Here is a 16,077-nt window from a genome sequence, read left to right as displayed (position 1 = left end):
TACGAGCTTGTTATATTACCCTATACGTAATAACAACTTCATTGTTTGAAAAAAATTAGTAAAAGTAGGAATATTTTCTGTAAGCACCTAGCTCGGTTTCACTGTCTCTCTTGGTTGGGATGTTTAATTAAACCTGTCACTATTTAACTAACCTAACAGTGTTCATCAGAATCAATAACGTTTTTTATGCCGATCCCAGTATTCTCTGTTTTTTAACAGATGTTCATAGATTAATTATTATTTAAAAATTTGTAAAGAGAGTTGTGGTGCTTATTTCTGTATCGCACAAGAAACAGCCTTCAACTGTCATTTTTAAATTGGGTAATCTTGTCTATGAAACGGTTATTATTGTAGAGTCTCGGAAACATGAATACGTATCATAATATTAATCAAACAAAATTTTTTAATATTTTCATTTTCAATATATCATGAAAAAAAATATTTATGTATAGCGTAGTAAAGACTACTTGTAACTTTTTTTTCTGAAAATCGTTGAATCATTCTCGGTCGCTTTTTTTTCCGAGGAGGTTTATATTTAACTAGATGTACTTGATGAATTTTTCTGAGCATGATAACATACTTTATAAGAACATTTAATTCACAATCACATTTTATGTTCTCCAATTTTATCATACATGTTTATGACAACTTGTTGGATAGAAGGGAAATTTAGGTAACAGAAGTTTTCTTTTGCACTGAAACCTTTTGTGAGGTTTGAAAATATAGCCTCATTTGAAATGAAAGAGCCTTCTTAATGAATAAGCTTTTGGTGTAGAAATTAAAGCATGCTTTCAGTGAAACACAAACAAAATTGCTGTTAACAACAGATCAGATATTAATAAATGTTTACAACACTTTTTTTTTACATCTGCTGCTGTGAATGCATTTTGTGTTGAGTGAATACTTATGGAACAACTATTCTAAGTATTTATACATTTTCAGCAAAAAAGGTATAAGGTATCGTTAATTTTTTAGTGGGAGTTGTAAAAAATGAGTTTTAAAATACCCTCTTTATTAATGAAATAATCTCTCAATGAGTGAGGTTTTGGTGAAGAAATTGCGATGTGCTTGCAATGAAACACGGACAACATTGCTATTAATAATGAACCGGAAATTAAAAATTGTTTACAGCATACGTTTTACATATACTGCTGTGCACTCAATTTGTGTAGTGCCCCATGCTATGAGCACAAAAGAATAACTCTGCCGTGGTTAGGTAGACGGCAAAAATGAGTTTTCGAGACATTTGAAGAAACGCATTTTAGATTAAACACTAACAATAGGGAATTGTTGGAATTAGACCTTTTTTCACACTTTTTTTTCAGCGGAAACTAAATAAACAAGCTTGCACGATAAAGTTAATGTGCAATAGATGAGAAAAATGCAAAAAAAAAGGGGGGGGGAATGCAGTTACTGTCTGACCATGGGTTGTATGGAAAAGCAAGCATCCGGTTTGCGAAAATGGACGCATCTATTAGCTTTTAGGAATGTCATCTAAATTAAGTCTCATTCAAATGAGCGGAATACGTGCATCAAGTTTTTACTTTCCGTCCACATTCAGATGGACTTGTCTTAACTGGACGTTTGCCAATTCCATGCAATCAGTGGATGGACTGTATTGTACTTTACATGCTCACGGCAGAACTGACCTAAGATTTAAAACTTATTTTCATTTAAAGTGAAAAGAGTGTCATTCATATATATTTTTACAAAGACGCATCATTACATCATTTTCTTCTAGGTGCTGTCGTTGGGCGCAGACGTGCTACCCGAGTACAAGCTGCAGAAACCGCGCGTGCACAAGTGGACCATCCTCCACTATTCCCCCTTCAAAGCCGTCTGGGACTGGATCATCCTTCTTCTGGTCATGTACACGGCCATCTTCACCCCCTACGTGGCTGCTTTCCTGCTGAGCGAGGAGAAGGCCGACAAGCGCAACAAGAAGTACGGCGACGACCCGATCGTGGTCATCGACCTTCTGGTCGACGTCATGTTCATCATCGACATCCTCATCAACTTCCGGACCACGTACGTCAACTCCAACGACGAGGTGGTCAGCCACCCCGGCAAGATTGCCGTCCATTACCTCCGGGGATGGTTCATCATCGACGTCGTAGCGGCCATTCCCTTCGACTTGCTCTTCCTAGGATCTGAGACAGATGAGGTAAGAAATTACTCTGCGGTTGTTCGTTATGCTGCTGTTCGTTAACGTGCGTCTTATTTCCATATCACAAACACAGGCATGAGTTTTCTAACCACTTTCCTAAGAGGAATGAATAGTTTTCTTTTTAGTCTCAGGACATAGAGAAAATTGGCATTGTTCGAGCTAAAGTACGAGTTTTCATCCGTCCCAAATATCTGACACAAGTAACTTTCAATGTCATTTTTGCTGTTATAAAATCGCAGCTTACATACCCTTTGACTATCTCTTCCAAAGAGCAGAGAGAGATAAAGTAAAAAATACTTTTGGAGGTTGTAGGATAGCGTTCTTTACCATGCTTGTTACTTTCTGTGTTTTACCACAAATAGAGGATAGTGTTCTCTAAAAAGTTTCCGAAGAGGAAGTAGAGTCAGTTTAATCTCGTGATCCAAACTGGACTCTGAACAATCTAAAATATTTCTATCCGCTCTAAATATTTCACACGAGCAACTTGCCTTTGTCATTTCTGTAGTGTCCATATCGTTCGACTTGCTCATTCTAGGACCAGAGACAGATGAGGTAAAAAAGCTACTCTGCGGTAGCAGGATGCTAGTCGTTAACATCCATCTTATTTCTGTATCACAAACGTAGGGATGTGTTTTTTTTTTTTTTTTGACAGTTTTTCAAAGAGAAATAGTAGTATCTTTAATCTCAGGACTTAGCCTTACACAAAATTGACATTGTGCGAGGTAGAATATTTTTATCCGTTCCAAATAATTGACACAAGCAAGTTTTCAATGTCATTTCTGTGGCATAGAACCACAGTGGCAATACCCTTCGACTCGCTCTTCGTAGGAGCAAAGACAAATGAGGCAAAAAATTACTCTGCGGTTGCGGGATGCTGTTCATTAACATCCGTCTTATTCCCATACCACAAACGCAGGAATGAGTTTTCTGACAATTTTTCTAAGAGATTTATTAGTCCTTTTAATCTCAGGACATAGCCATAGATAAAACTGACATTGTGAGAGTTCGAATTATTTTATCCGTTCCAAATAACTGACAAAAGCAACTTTTTTATGTCAATCTGTGGCACAGAATCATAGCTACCATACCCTTCGATTTGATCTTCCTATGATCAGAGAGAGAGGAGGCACAAATTACTCTGCAGGAGTGCAATTACAGGATGCTATTCATTAACATCCAATTTATTCTCCGATCATAAACATAGGAGTGAGTTTCCTGACAAATTTCCTGTGAGGAATAGTAATCTTTTTAATTTCAAGGGGGTACAGCCATAGACAAGATTGATATTGTGCGAGTTGCACAAGCAATCTTTCCATGCCATTTTTGTGGCATAGGATCATAGTGGCTATTCCCTTCGACTTGCTCTTTCTAGGATCAGAGACAGATGAGGTAAAAAAAATATTCTGCGATTGCACGATGCTATTCGTTAACATTCATCTTATTCCCATATCACAAACATAGGAATGAGTTTTCCGGCACTTTTCCTAAGAGGAATAGTAGTCCTTTCAATCTCAGGGCATAGCCATAGACAAAATTGATATTGTGCGAGTTAGAATATTTTTATCCGTTCTAAATAACTCACATAAACAACTTTACAATATCATTTCTGTGACATAGAGTCATATCGGAAGTACCCTTCGACTTGCTCTTCCTTTGATAAGTGACACATGAGGTACAAATTGCTCTGCAGGAGCGCAATTACAAGATTCTATTCTTTAACATTCATTCTATGTGAAACATCACGTTGGTTCAGTATTGAAGAGCTGTTTTCTCATTTAAGCTCTTAATCAGAAGTAAGCAGCAGTAGAAGGAAAAAAAAACGATGAACGAACTGAAGCGATTCCAATTCCAAGTGGTATTTTCTCCTATTAATAAACTTTCTTTCTCTTCTCTTAAAGATTCTATTCATCCTCTTAATTGTTGTGGGATCTATAAAATTGTTTGCAATTGCGGACTCGGATACATCGGACAGACCCGCCGTTCTTTGAAATTTCGGTTAAAAGAACATCAAAGATACGTCAGAAAACAACAGTTGAATAAATCCAGTATTGCTCAACACTGTTGGGAATCGAATCACTCTTTTGATTTTAACTCTTATCAAATTATACAAAAATGCACCATTTCGTTGGATCTTGATTTTTGGGAATCTTTCTACATCCTGAGGAACCGTTCTAATTTAGTTAACGATCTTACTGCAATTCCATATTTTTCTTCTGTGTGGACTCCTTTGTTAAAATTGGTTTAGTATCTCTATTATTTTTATGTATACGTCGTACATTTCTTACTTTTATTTTTTTCATTTTTTTGCTTTCTTATTTCGTTTTGTGATTAACTAATTCCAATATGTTTATCCTTCACTTTGTTTTTTCCTGCATTTCTCCATTTGATACATTGCTTCCATACATAGTTTTTCCCGCTGGTAAATTTATTGCTAATTTATGCAGAGTGGTTTCATTTTTGGACTTTTTGCATTGTTTATGGGTTTTCTTGGAAAATTTATTACTTAGCGGTTTTTTCCTGATGGAATTATATAATAAATTATGCCTCCAGGTGTCATTTTATCTTTTTTTGTTTTTGTTTAATTTCTATTTTTTGATATTTATACTGTCTCCTGTTCCACCATGTTGCTTTTCCCGGATGACTTTTCATCCAGAAGCTCACATTTCTTAGCATTGAAAAAGGTGTTCCTTGTAACACCGAAACACGTGTCTGCAATAATTTTGCATTTTTTGTGCTTCACAACGTTGGATTACTAACTGTTCTAATTTTCAGCACAAAGGTATTTATTCATTAATTTTCCCTCTGTTCACAATTGAGTATTGCAAACTTTGGTAAATGATTTCCCTTAAATTTTTATTTTCAAACATATCCTTACATTCAGAAACACAAAAACTCGGATAAAATAGATTAACTGCGTATAAACCGTTCAAAAAATATGTTCTTCTTTTTCAGCAGAAAATTATCTACGATTTCTCTAAAAAGCTAACATTCAATTTCCCAACATTATATTTTTGTCTATTGAAACCAATAAGCATGTAAAGATAGACAATTTTTTAAAAAACTCTCATAAGTATTACTTCTCTTAAAAATATTTCGGTATGGCATAAAATCGTTAAAAAATATTTTTTCTATAATTTTTGAATGATGATTTCCTTTTTCACCTACTTTAGTTGTGATACTATTTTTCTAAATCTTGAAAAGAAAAGTTATGAGTGTATCTTTTGCCCGTAAATTTTAGTGCTTTCTAGTAGTTTCCAAAGTAATTTCTAGCACAGTGAGTCGGACCAACATTCCAAAATTCTTTAATATGCCCTCCAGATATTAAAAATAAAGTTAACTCTCCGAAACTTGATGAAAGTTAATTTTTAACAGAAGCTGGATTCATTATGGTAAGGAATGAAACCAACATTGCCTAGATAATTTTGCATGGTAATAAATACTCAGCATTTTATTTTTAGTTTTTCCTTTTCATTTAAGTGCTTCCTAAAGTAACGAGTCAATTATATTTAAGTAATTATATCTCAATTTTTTCGAGCTACTTGCTTATTTTTGTGTATATATAAATATTCTGAACATTCTAAAACATGTAGTTAATTCACAGAATGCAATAAAAAAGTTTAAATAATTAACTTTTCCAAAGTAGCCTAGTTTAATGCTGTTATCAAACAAAAACTTTGGATTTCGCAGACATTTTTACGAATTGAACAATAGCTCCGTTCATTATTATTTTTGTTTCCATTCGTTTTATTTCTAACTTAAGGGTAAAATCAGTTGAAAATTAACTTCATTTAGCCTGTCTTATAAGATGGATGGATGACAAATGCCATTCCTTGTGGCTATGTTTCCTGTCAATTGTAAAGGATGATCGTAATATATTTCTGTGCGCAGTATACTACTGATATTTTGGTATTAATGGTATTAATTCGTAAATTAATACATATTTTAAAAATTATTCGTATTAGGTGGTGTTAGCAACAGTGTTTATCAATTTTGCGTGCATGTTTACTCAGTATTTATTTGAGTGAATTAAATTTTTAGAGAAACACAGTGATTTGATATTTTTATTTTATTTATTTATTTGAGAAATAAATGTATCTTTTTAAATTTCTGATTCTATCAACCAAAATCGATTGATTAAAAATTCTTACTCCAAAATAGGCATTTAAAAAGTTGTTCATCCCTTTTCTTTTATAGATGTTGAGTCTTTTTTTAAAAATACTAAATTTCAGAAAGTCTTGCAAATCATTTGGTAATGTAGTCAAATACTTAATTATTATATTAATGATTAAGTTTACAAACTTTACTATCTTGACCAAATTGCAATGATAACATTAACAAACTTCAGATTTCTGAATTCTCTTAACTTATTTCGTGATTTAGAAAAAAAAGTCATCATTCTAAAAAAACTTTTGCTTTATCATTATTATTGTATTAACTGCATTTGACTGCATAAAAAACATCACCAAATGTTAGAGTGGAAATGTAATGACTTCCATACTGAATATATTTCTTGTGCTATATGTGATTATCTTTATCTATTTAAATGTATTTAAATGCATTTTTCATATGTATTAATCATATTTGTATGTGTATTTTTAAATATTTTGTACTTTTTTGCTGTTAGTTTTATGAGAGCTGTGTGCTTAATATTCATATGGTAAAGTTCATTGTTTAAACTGTCCTAAGTGATGTTTTAGAAACTGTTAGAAATTTCGCCTATTGCCACGTTTGTAAAATAAGATGAGTTATTTTACGAGCTTTTTTTTTCGATTGCTACAAATGTTGTTGCTTTCATAAAAATTGATTCTTTAAGATATTGACCTTTTATCAGTCACTTTTTTTATTAAATTTTACAAAAAGCAAGAAATATATATACGCTCTGTTTTCATTGGCTATTAAAGCAAATAATTGTATCTTTAAGTTAATTGTTTTCAATAATATGAGCATTTGATTTTTTTTGTAAGAATGGATACTTAAATTGATGAAACTGAAAGTTTCTTGAAATCGCTACAAACAATGCATCACTGATCGAGTGAAGTTTTTGTGAATCTTTATGATTTCCAAAGTATTTTGATGGCTTTTCTAGTTTTTAATAGCTGACTTTCATTATTTTTTAAAATGTACTAATTATTTGTATGCAAACACTTTTCATAATTTTCTTTAATTATCTGCTATAAATTTCAAAAGTTGTTTCGGTTTTTGCTCATGTTGCATTTTTACAAAATTAACTTTTCATATTTTTCATAGAAATTCATCTCTTTCTGAAGCAGCAAATTTTAACATATTTACTCATGAAAAAATAGCCATATGAATCTTTAACCACACTGCTCTTGTGTTTTTGTTTTGTGCATATATATACATGTCCATTTTTATGCTATACTAATATTATTTGATCATAATTGAGCACTTGCAAAATACACCAAGTTTTTGCCGGAGGATAGCAAAAGCCTCAAATGCTTTCGAATCTCTCCCCTAAGTGGTAGGCGGGGGTGTGATTTGAAAGATATGGAGACAATTGCTTACCGAAGGCAACTTGCATGGACCCTTTTTTTCAATACCCCTTTGACCCGTAGAAGCTTCATTCTTTTATTTAGACATAAAACTTAAAGGCAAAATCAAAACAATGATAATTTGCCCAATTCGCGAACTAAGGTTGATCTTGAATTTCTATGATTTATTATCAACTCCTCGTTTCTGCTTCCGCAGCTGCCTACACCACGTGTTTGCCTCTTTAGTTGTTGTTTGCTTCATACATGTTGCATAAAAACGCTTTGCATGCTTTTTGCTTAAAATTTCCTGCATGATTGCATGTTTAATATGTTGACTTAAGAGATACCAGTTGCTTTATTGATGTATGGAATAGGATGTTGTCAGCTTTCGATGTGAGTACTATATCCATGTATCGCTGTTTATTATTAAGTCTTAACGTAAAAGCAGACATATTTTCACTTTTATTAGGAATTTAACGAGCCGAAATTATTCTGATTTAATCAGTTTTGCATGAAATACTAGTGAATATAAGTTGCGAAGAACAAAGAGAGTCAAATTATTACAGAACATTATTGTTGAAAATTTTCATTTTAAGTACCATATATATTTTACTTTTTAAGAATTTTAGTGAAAACGAAAAAGGTAGTTGAATTAAGTGGTTATATTTTTTACATTCCACTATAATGCGAAAAAAATATTAATATTTGCAATAGTAATTCGAAGATACATAGAGTTTAGTCCTTTTCGAGAACCACGCAGAAAAAGAGTTGATGTGACGTGAGAAACTGAAACACATGTATACGTTCTTTGCTTTATATTATAGTTACACACTCACTTTTGATTTTCTTTATTCAACTCTAAGTTAATTGGCTTTTTTTGAAAATTAATTTATTCAATACGGAACAAAAAATGAGAGTTTTACTCTACATTAAATATAACTTCATGACTCTACATATTTCCTTGAAACTGAAATGAAACATGCATGTTGAAAAAAGTACTTTCTTCAGGGAAAAAAAAAACAAGAAATGAGCATTCTAATTTACATTTTTGGAGACTTTCAATAAGTTTACGCATGACCCTCAAAATAAAATTACATTTCCATTTTATAAAGGATTATTTCTACAGGGGAAAACAAGAAATGCGTAATAAAATGTATGTTTAAGAATACTTTATATATTCAAGAGTACTTTATTCATATACAAACTTGAAAGTACAATAAAATTTTAATTTTTCAAAAGACTATTTCTACCGAAAAAAATAACAAGAAATGGGGTATTCAATTTACAATTAGAGGTACTTAAACAACTTTAATAAAACCTTCAATCAGAAATTTAAGTTTGCAATTTCAAAATATTCATTTCTTTGAGAAGAAAACAAGAAAGGAGGAAGTAAACTTACACTTTTGGGCTCTAATAAGACGTTTTATATAGCCTTGAAACTATAATTAATTTCAAATATTAATTTAATTTGCACTTTTCAGAAAATTATCTTTTTACGATAAAAGCAGAAAAGAGATTTTTCATATTTAGAGATTCTTTTAAGTAACCGTTAGTTTATTACCGCTCTAAATTTATTTATCCGTATCAGGGAGGTGAAAAAGTAGGACATAACAACTTCCTTTAAGTACTCTTTGTACTTTTATTAGCACAGGAAAAAAATATTTTTGAATTCTGGATTAAAATATACCTTTTCCGAGGAAATTTTAATACAGCTTTAAGGTTTTTCAAAAAAATTCATATTCTTCAGTAAATAAATTATTACTCGTAATAAAACTAATCTATTATTTATTAATGATTTTGTTTTAAGGGTTTAATATATACAGAACATTTTAATACCAGAAAATTGATTATATCACGTTACAAGAAAATTTTGACAGTCTTTTAACTATAAGTATTTCGCGTCGTATTTCCAGGATTAATTCTGCCTTTATTGTCCCTAAAACATCATTGCGTATTTTTTGTGAACATATCAAACAACTCTCAACTTCAACTAGAATAGTTTACATTTCTTCTGCATAACGCGGGTAAGATAAAGGAACCCCTATTTAAACGGTTCGCCATGTCTACTACTGCCAAAAATTGTAATACTGAAGGTGAAGTGCAGTCTCACAGACCGCTTCCAAAGAATGCAATGAAATTTAAACCAGATGCACTCGCCAAAAGATGCTGATAAGCAAAAGGGGTGTTCAAGGTCATAAAACAAAAAGCTATTGGAAAAACCATTCAATCGGACTGAAAATAAAATAGGGCTGATCGGATGAACTTTTGAGCGGTCTGTGAGACCGCACCTCCCCTGTTACGGGTTAAGTACAAAAATTTCTTTTGAAACACGCTGACGAAGCTCTTTTCCTGAAATCTTAGTTTTATAAGATCAAATTTATTAAAACATAAAGCAATTGAATCCTTTAAATTTCAGAAGTGTAATTTGTAATAGGATATAAACACATTTACATGTGATAATAGAGCCCGTATGGTATCACGTTAACGATATTGTTGAGGATGAGCAAAGTATGAAAGTTGTAGTTTTTCCTTCTCGAAATTAAATTGAAGTCTAATTTTCAATTGATATCGTTCATTGATTCTCATGCATGAAAATGTAAACCATAATATTATAGGAAATTGCTAAATCCGTTCGTAAAAGATTTTTTTTTTTGGGGGGGAGAGACAGATTAAAGAAACCTATCCGTCAAAAGTACTTTGACCATGGTCACGGTAGTGTGAGTAATTTGATTGCTAATCTAATTTTCTTAGTGTTATTTTATTCCTAAAATATTATGCTGATCACAGTTGGAAGAAATTTGGATTCATGGATTACGAACTCAACGTCAATTGAAATTTTGCGTAAGCAATAAGCTTTTAATCACGATCGTCAACGGAAGTTCCACCACCAAGATATGGATTGAGAACTATACAACGTATGAAAATCAGTGTAATCAATATACGTGTGGTTATTACCATTATCCAAAGCACCATCATGAGAATTTTCGGCCATTTTCCACGAATTGAGAGTTTTGCGTCAAATGAAATTCAGCATATAACCTAACGAGTTCTAACTATATAAGAGGTAGACAGACCTAGACTTCTTGAGGTTTATTAAAAAATTAGTACCTTTAGTTACCATTCTAAGGAAAAATTGATTTTTCCCAGCTGCTCCTTGTGTTAACAAAACAACCCATACCCACGTAACAATCAGCTGTAGAGTAGGAAAATTGAAGTAAGCAAAAATAAGCTACCTTATAGCATTTAAACAGTAGCATAAAACTAAATCCTAGATTAAAACTCACACTCCAGTTAACATTTTTTCTTTAATTTTCTTCTAAAAATAAATGCGAGTGATAATCGAGATAATACGTTTTGCTCGCTTTAAATATAAAACACAAATAACTGGATTAGTCTATACTAGCTTTAGAGGGGAAGGAACAAATAAGTTTGTTTGTTCACTTAAAATGTCTCCAGTAAATAAATATAAATAATCATATCCGGTGAGACACAATTTAAAAAATAAAAAATAAAAATAATTACCGTTATTAACGCTAAATAGGCTAACGGCAAACTGAAAATTTACCACTCTTTAAAAAGACATTTTTTTAAATTTGTTCTATTGTCTAAGAATTAAAAAAAAACCCTCAAAAACTGAGTCTTGTGACCCTAAATTTAAATATTCCACATACGCATAATTTAACTCTTACACTATATGTTATATGTCTGCAGCTAGGAATGCTGATATACCCTGATTATGCTTTTTGACTTAATAAATCCCATAATTATTGCAATTACTGTTTAAAAACTCATATTAGCCACGTAGCCCTTATTGTTGCTAACTGTTGTGATTTTATGTATGTTTGAGGCATTCCTTAATTGTGTTATGCAGAGTATCAAAAACACTGATATGGAGTATATTTGTTGCATGTTTGTCAGTCTGTAAAAATAACATTATTCAAAAGAATTTTCAGTTTTGCGTCAGAAAAACATCCCTTCATTAAATATCCTTAGGGAAATTGCAAAAAAAAAAAAAAAAGAACTTCTTAATGTATACATCATGTACTGATAAAATACATGCAATTTTTTTTAAGCAGATGATTTTGAAAATCTTCAGTAAGAAGAAATTGTAAATGAGTGCAATAATGAAATAATTTGTTTTCTTTTCCAAAGTTATTTTGTGTGTGCTCATTACTCACATAAAACTAATAAAAAAATAGTTTGGTTTGAAATAAAATAAATTCCCAAAGTATATGCTGTTGACATTTCAGTAGTTTAGTTTTAAATCAAAAATTGTTTATATAACTTATTACATTCATCATTTTGGTCACAATAACAAAAGTTCATCGAAAGAGTATGATGGAGTAAAATAATTAGGCTATCTACAAGTAAATAACATAAATTAAATCGTATTATTTTCATTGAAATGTACTAATTTCTTTCCACTAAATTTTATTAAACCATGTTGGATTAAATGTCAGTTCAATAATTATTTCTTCCTAAAGTTTCAAATTAAACTAGTTCTCTTTTTAATATGCTCAAACACGCGGCAAAATTCGTCTATCATAAATTGTTTTTCGCGGTATAAAAATGATTCAGAAACACTCACACATCACATAGAATTCATTTGTTGAAAACTGTTTCTTTAAATAATTGCTTCTATACAATTACTAGTTTTAAAATCTTAATATTCCTAAACAGATTATTCAAACATAGTTATTGCTGTTGCAAATATCAAGAGCTTAAAACGCAAAATTGTCCTTTAAACTTTCTCATACTCCACGAAACAGCAGTAGATTAAAGGAAAAGAAATGTCTTCCAAATTGGGCTCAAAATCAATGAATCCCTGCAGTCTACTTAAAAAAAGTATCCACAGCGAATTTTTAGTTATAAAAGTCCCGTATCAACTCCGTTACCATTTTTCATAAGAAAAATCAGTACCCAATCGGTAATAGTTCTTTCGCGATTAATATTTTACTCATTCACATTTTACAGAATAATTTACATGTGTAAAAATCACATATATTAGTTTTCATTCAGTTGAACTGATTATAGATGTTGCTATCTTTACAGCGAAAGTTCATTAGACAATAAAAGTGAATCAACAATTTTGCATGTTTTCAGATAAACAAACATTTGTTGTTTTCTGCCTATTCTGCATGACTATTTATTCTCATTCGCTTCAATAGTGTGACCCTGCATGGCCGATACAATCCCTTTTCTTAATTATACTTGTAAGTTCCGATGTTGTACCAAAAGAGGCCCGTGGCCAAGGGGCGTGTGGAGGCTGGCACGAAGAGCAAGCGCATTGAAGTCTTGTACCCTAGAGTCAGTGGATCCTACCTAGAACCGGGGCACCTACACCACTGGCAAAACTTGAATCTTGCCCATTTCAGTATTGACACGCTGTTCTGATTCTTGAAAATATAGATTCATTATGTGTTAGTGGTATTTTTAAAGACATCATAAATTTGGTCAGGGGGTATTTTTCAATTAGAGATCTTTTATGTCCATTCCGTTTTTTTTTTATACCTCAAATCCCTGTCATTTCCTGGAATAATCTCGATTTAGATTCCATACTAGTTTATTTAGAGATGTTTGTTATGCATCTGAAAGACATTTTTTGTTTCATTTTTTCGACGTTGCCAGGGAAAAATTAAGTATGCAAGGGTAGATTTGGTTTACTCGATGTCAAACAGTTCTGCACAGCTTAGATTGAAATTGGAAATGGGATTGTGCTGGAAATTCCATCGCTTCTGCATATTCATTCTTCATCATTGGTCATTTGATTTTTCAAATGCATATTTAAAAATTCCCTTACTGTAATTAGCGTCAAAAAAAACTCAAAAATAGATTGAAATAAATGTTAGCAAGTGAAGGAAAATAAGACTTACTTCATAACGTTTAAAAAGTAATTTTATATTTTAAGGAGGGGTATTTAGCTATTTTTCCGAGATTCGACAATACACTTTGTCTATAATAGTAACTATTGTAACGAAACAATTGCTAAGATACGAATTATACTATTTTTTGCATAATGCAGATTTTTAAGCTTAAACATTATAAGAAAATATTGTCTATGGTCATTTAGAAAATAATGACAATTTTGAGGCCAAGCATTTACATTTTGTAAAAAATACAAAAGAGTGTAAATAAAAAAGAGTGTTTAGCTAATAAATGAATGTGTAATATTTTCAGAACAGATAAATGATCGGATGAGTTTAGCTTTTCAAAAATGCAGAATATGTTAAATGTAATGTATATATACCTCCATGTATATTTATTTATAGCTTCCTCCACAACAAGTTAGAACTGAGAGTTTTTTGCTTGCTTTTTTAATTTAAACATCATCTCTTGCCAAGAAACAAAAGCTATTTGTCTTATAATTCCATCTTTCCAGTAAGTTGATCAAATTTATCTAAAATAAGGTAATGACAGTTTGTTATGAAGATCTAAAGCTGATTAAGGTAGGTGTTCAAGAAACTTAAGTCTCGCTGAATCATGAGACTCTTTGACATAAGTAGCTTAAGCAAGGTCCTTCCGTAATGAAAAGAAAATTCCTATAATTCTAAAAATCTCGGCACTTACAGACTATGATAGAAATTCGGGGGGGGGGGGAATACTATGATTTCACAATTAGGATAGTTTTAGCTTGGACGTTTAGGAGATCACATGTATCAGTTTTCCAAAGAAAATAGAGGACATTTGCTTTACAAAATGCCAACATTTAACAAAATTTTAACTTGCATCGTAAATTGAATGTTTTCTTTAATAGGAACACATTTTTCAAAAAATTATTTAAAAAAAATATTTTTATGCATGTTTAAATTTTTGTAAAAGAATAAAATACATTTAGATTCCGATTTTTTGACGGACTGATTTGACAAACATTTTTTCGTAGCAATATAAATATCTTAACTTACGTAGTTTGCTACCGAATTTCAAAATGAATAAAACTATTTTTTACCTCTTTCAATAATGTATTTTTTTAAACATCATCATTTAAATTTTTTCCATAACGAGGTACACAAGTTTGATTTTTTTTCAGAAAGTTTTAATTTTTACTACCTTAATATTTAATAATCATCAAAAAATTATATGCTTTTTCCTGAAAAAAAGCTGGCTATGAAGTACTATATTTGAAGTACTGAAATTTAACTACAAAGTGCCATACTCCTGTGAATCAATAAAATTATTTAAATTCATTTCATAACATTTAAAATCCTTTTGTAAATACTTATTTATAAGATATAACTAAACATTAATATGAAAAACCCTCTAGAGTATTAGAAGTTCAGAGAATAAAACTCCAACACAAAAAATATTGTATAAATTTTTTTTAATGGTGTTTGTCATACTAATAAACTTTGTGTTAGATCTCAATGCTCCCATCTCCGTTCAATCTAAGCTGTCTTAAATTCAACACTAAACGTCTAGTGATACAATTTTGACTAATCCATTGCCCCCCCCCCTTTTTTAATGTGCTCTAAAAGAATTTCCAATTTGTCACCATTAAACACTTTTTAGGCACATATCGGCGTTCCGTTTGGAAACGACAAGTTCCCTTAAACTTTGACTATTTGATACAAATAAATAGTTGGTAGTAGAAACGTCGATTTGATAAATTTCTTACACATACTTTTATCCTTCCCTTGTCGAACCTAAAGATCCCTATTACCTAACTCCATTCTAAAATTAATTATTTTATTAGTCGTAAATAAGCAGTCCATTTAAAAGTGACAAGCGTCCGAAAAGTTTAATTATCCGATATAAATTGTTAGTTAAACATTAAAACATTTACTTGGGAAATTTCATACTCAGACTTTTCTCCTTCCCTTGTCGAACTTAAAGCTCCCTATTATCCAACTCCAACCTAACCCCAATGATTTTTTTTTCTTAAATTAGTAGTCCATTTAAAAGAGGCAAATGTCCACAAACTATAATTATCCGATATGAATTGATAGTTAAACATAGAATTACCCGTTTGGGCAACTTCATACACGAACTTTTCTCCTTCCCTTGATGAATTGAAAGCTCCGTATTATCTAAATACAACCTAGCCTTAATTTTTTTTGTCCTAAATCAGCTGTCGGTTTAAAAGTGACAAACTACAGTTATTCGATATGAATTGATGGTTGAACATAGAAATACCCGTTTGGGCAACTTCATACGCAGACTTTTCTCCTTCCCTTGTCGAACCTAACCCTAACAATTTTTTTAGCCTTAAGTCAGTAGTCCGTTTAAAAGTGAGAAATGTCCACAAACTATAATTATCCGTCATGAATTGTTAATTGGGCAATTTCATACTCAGACTGTTCCTCCCCTTGTCGAACTCATAAAACTCCCTCCCGTCCAACTCCCCCTGGTGATATTTTTTGCAATTGATACATGTGGTCTGATCGCAAAAGCTCATATAATCGAGTCCCGGGTCGTGATCTTTAA

General features: G+C 31.5%; 1 protein-coding gene across 1 annotated transcript in view; it reads left to right on the top strand.

The window, feature by feature from the left end:
• The window catches only part of LOC129223147 (potassium voltage-gated channel subfamily H member 6-like), an 81,795-nt gene that overhangs the window by 17,745 nt on the left and 47,973 nt on the right, over positions 1–16,077 (top strand). Inside the window, exon 2 of the mRNA XM_054857715.1 lies at positions 1,742–2,164. Coding sequence (XP_054713690.1) covers positions 1,742–2,164 — 423 coding nt within the window. The remainder of the gene's footprint in view (positions 1–1,741; positions 2,165–16,077) is intronic.

Source organism: Uloborus diversus, chromosome 5, assembly GCF_026930045.1.
Source record: "Uloborus diversus isolate 005 chromosome 5, Udiv.v.3.1, whole genome shotgun sequence".
Lineage (NCBI taxonomy): Eukaryota > Metazoa > Arthropoda > Arachnida > Araneae > Uloboridae > Uloborus > Uloborus diversus.
The sequence above is the reverse complement of the archived record's forward strand: the minus strand, read 5'-3'. Positions and strand labels throughout refer to the sequence as shown.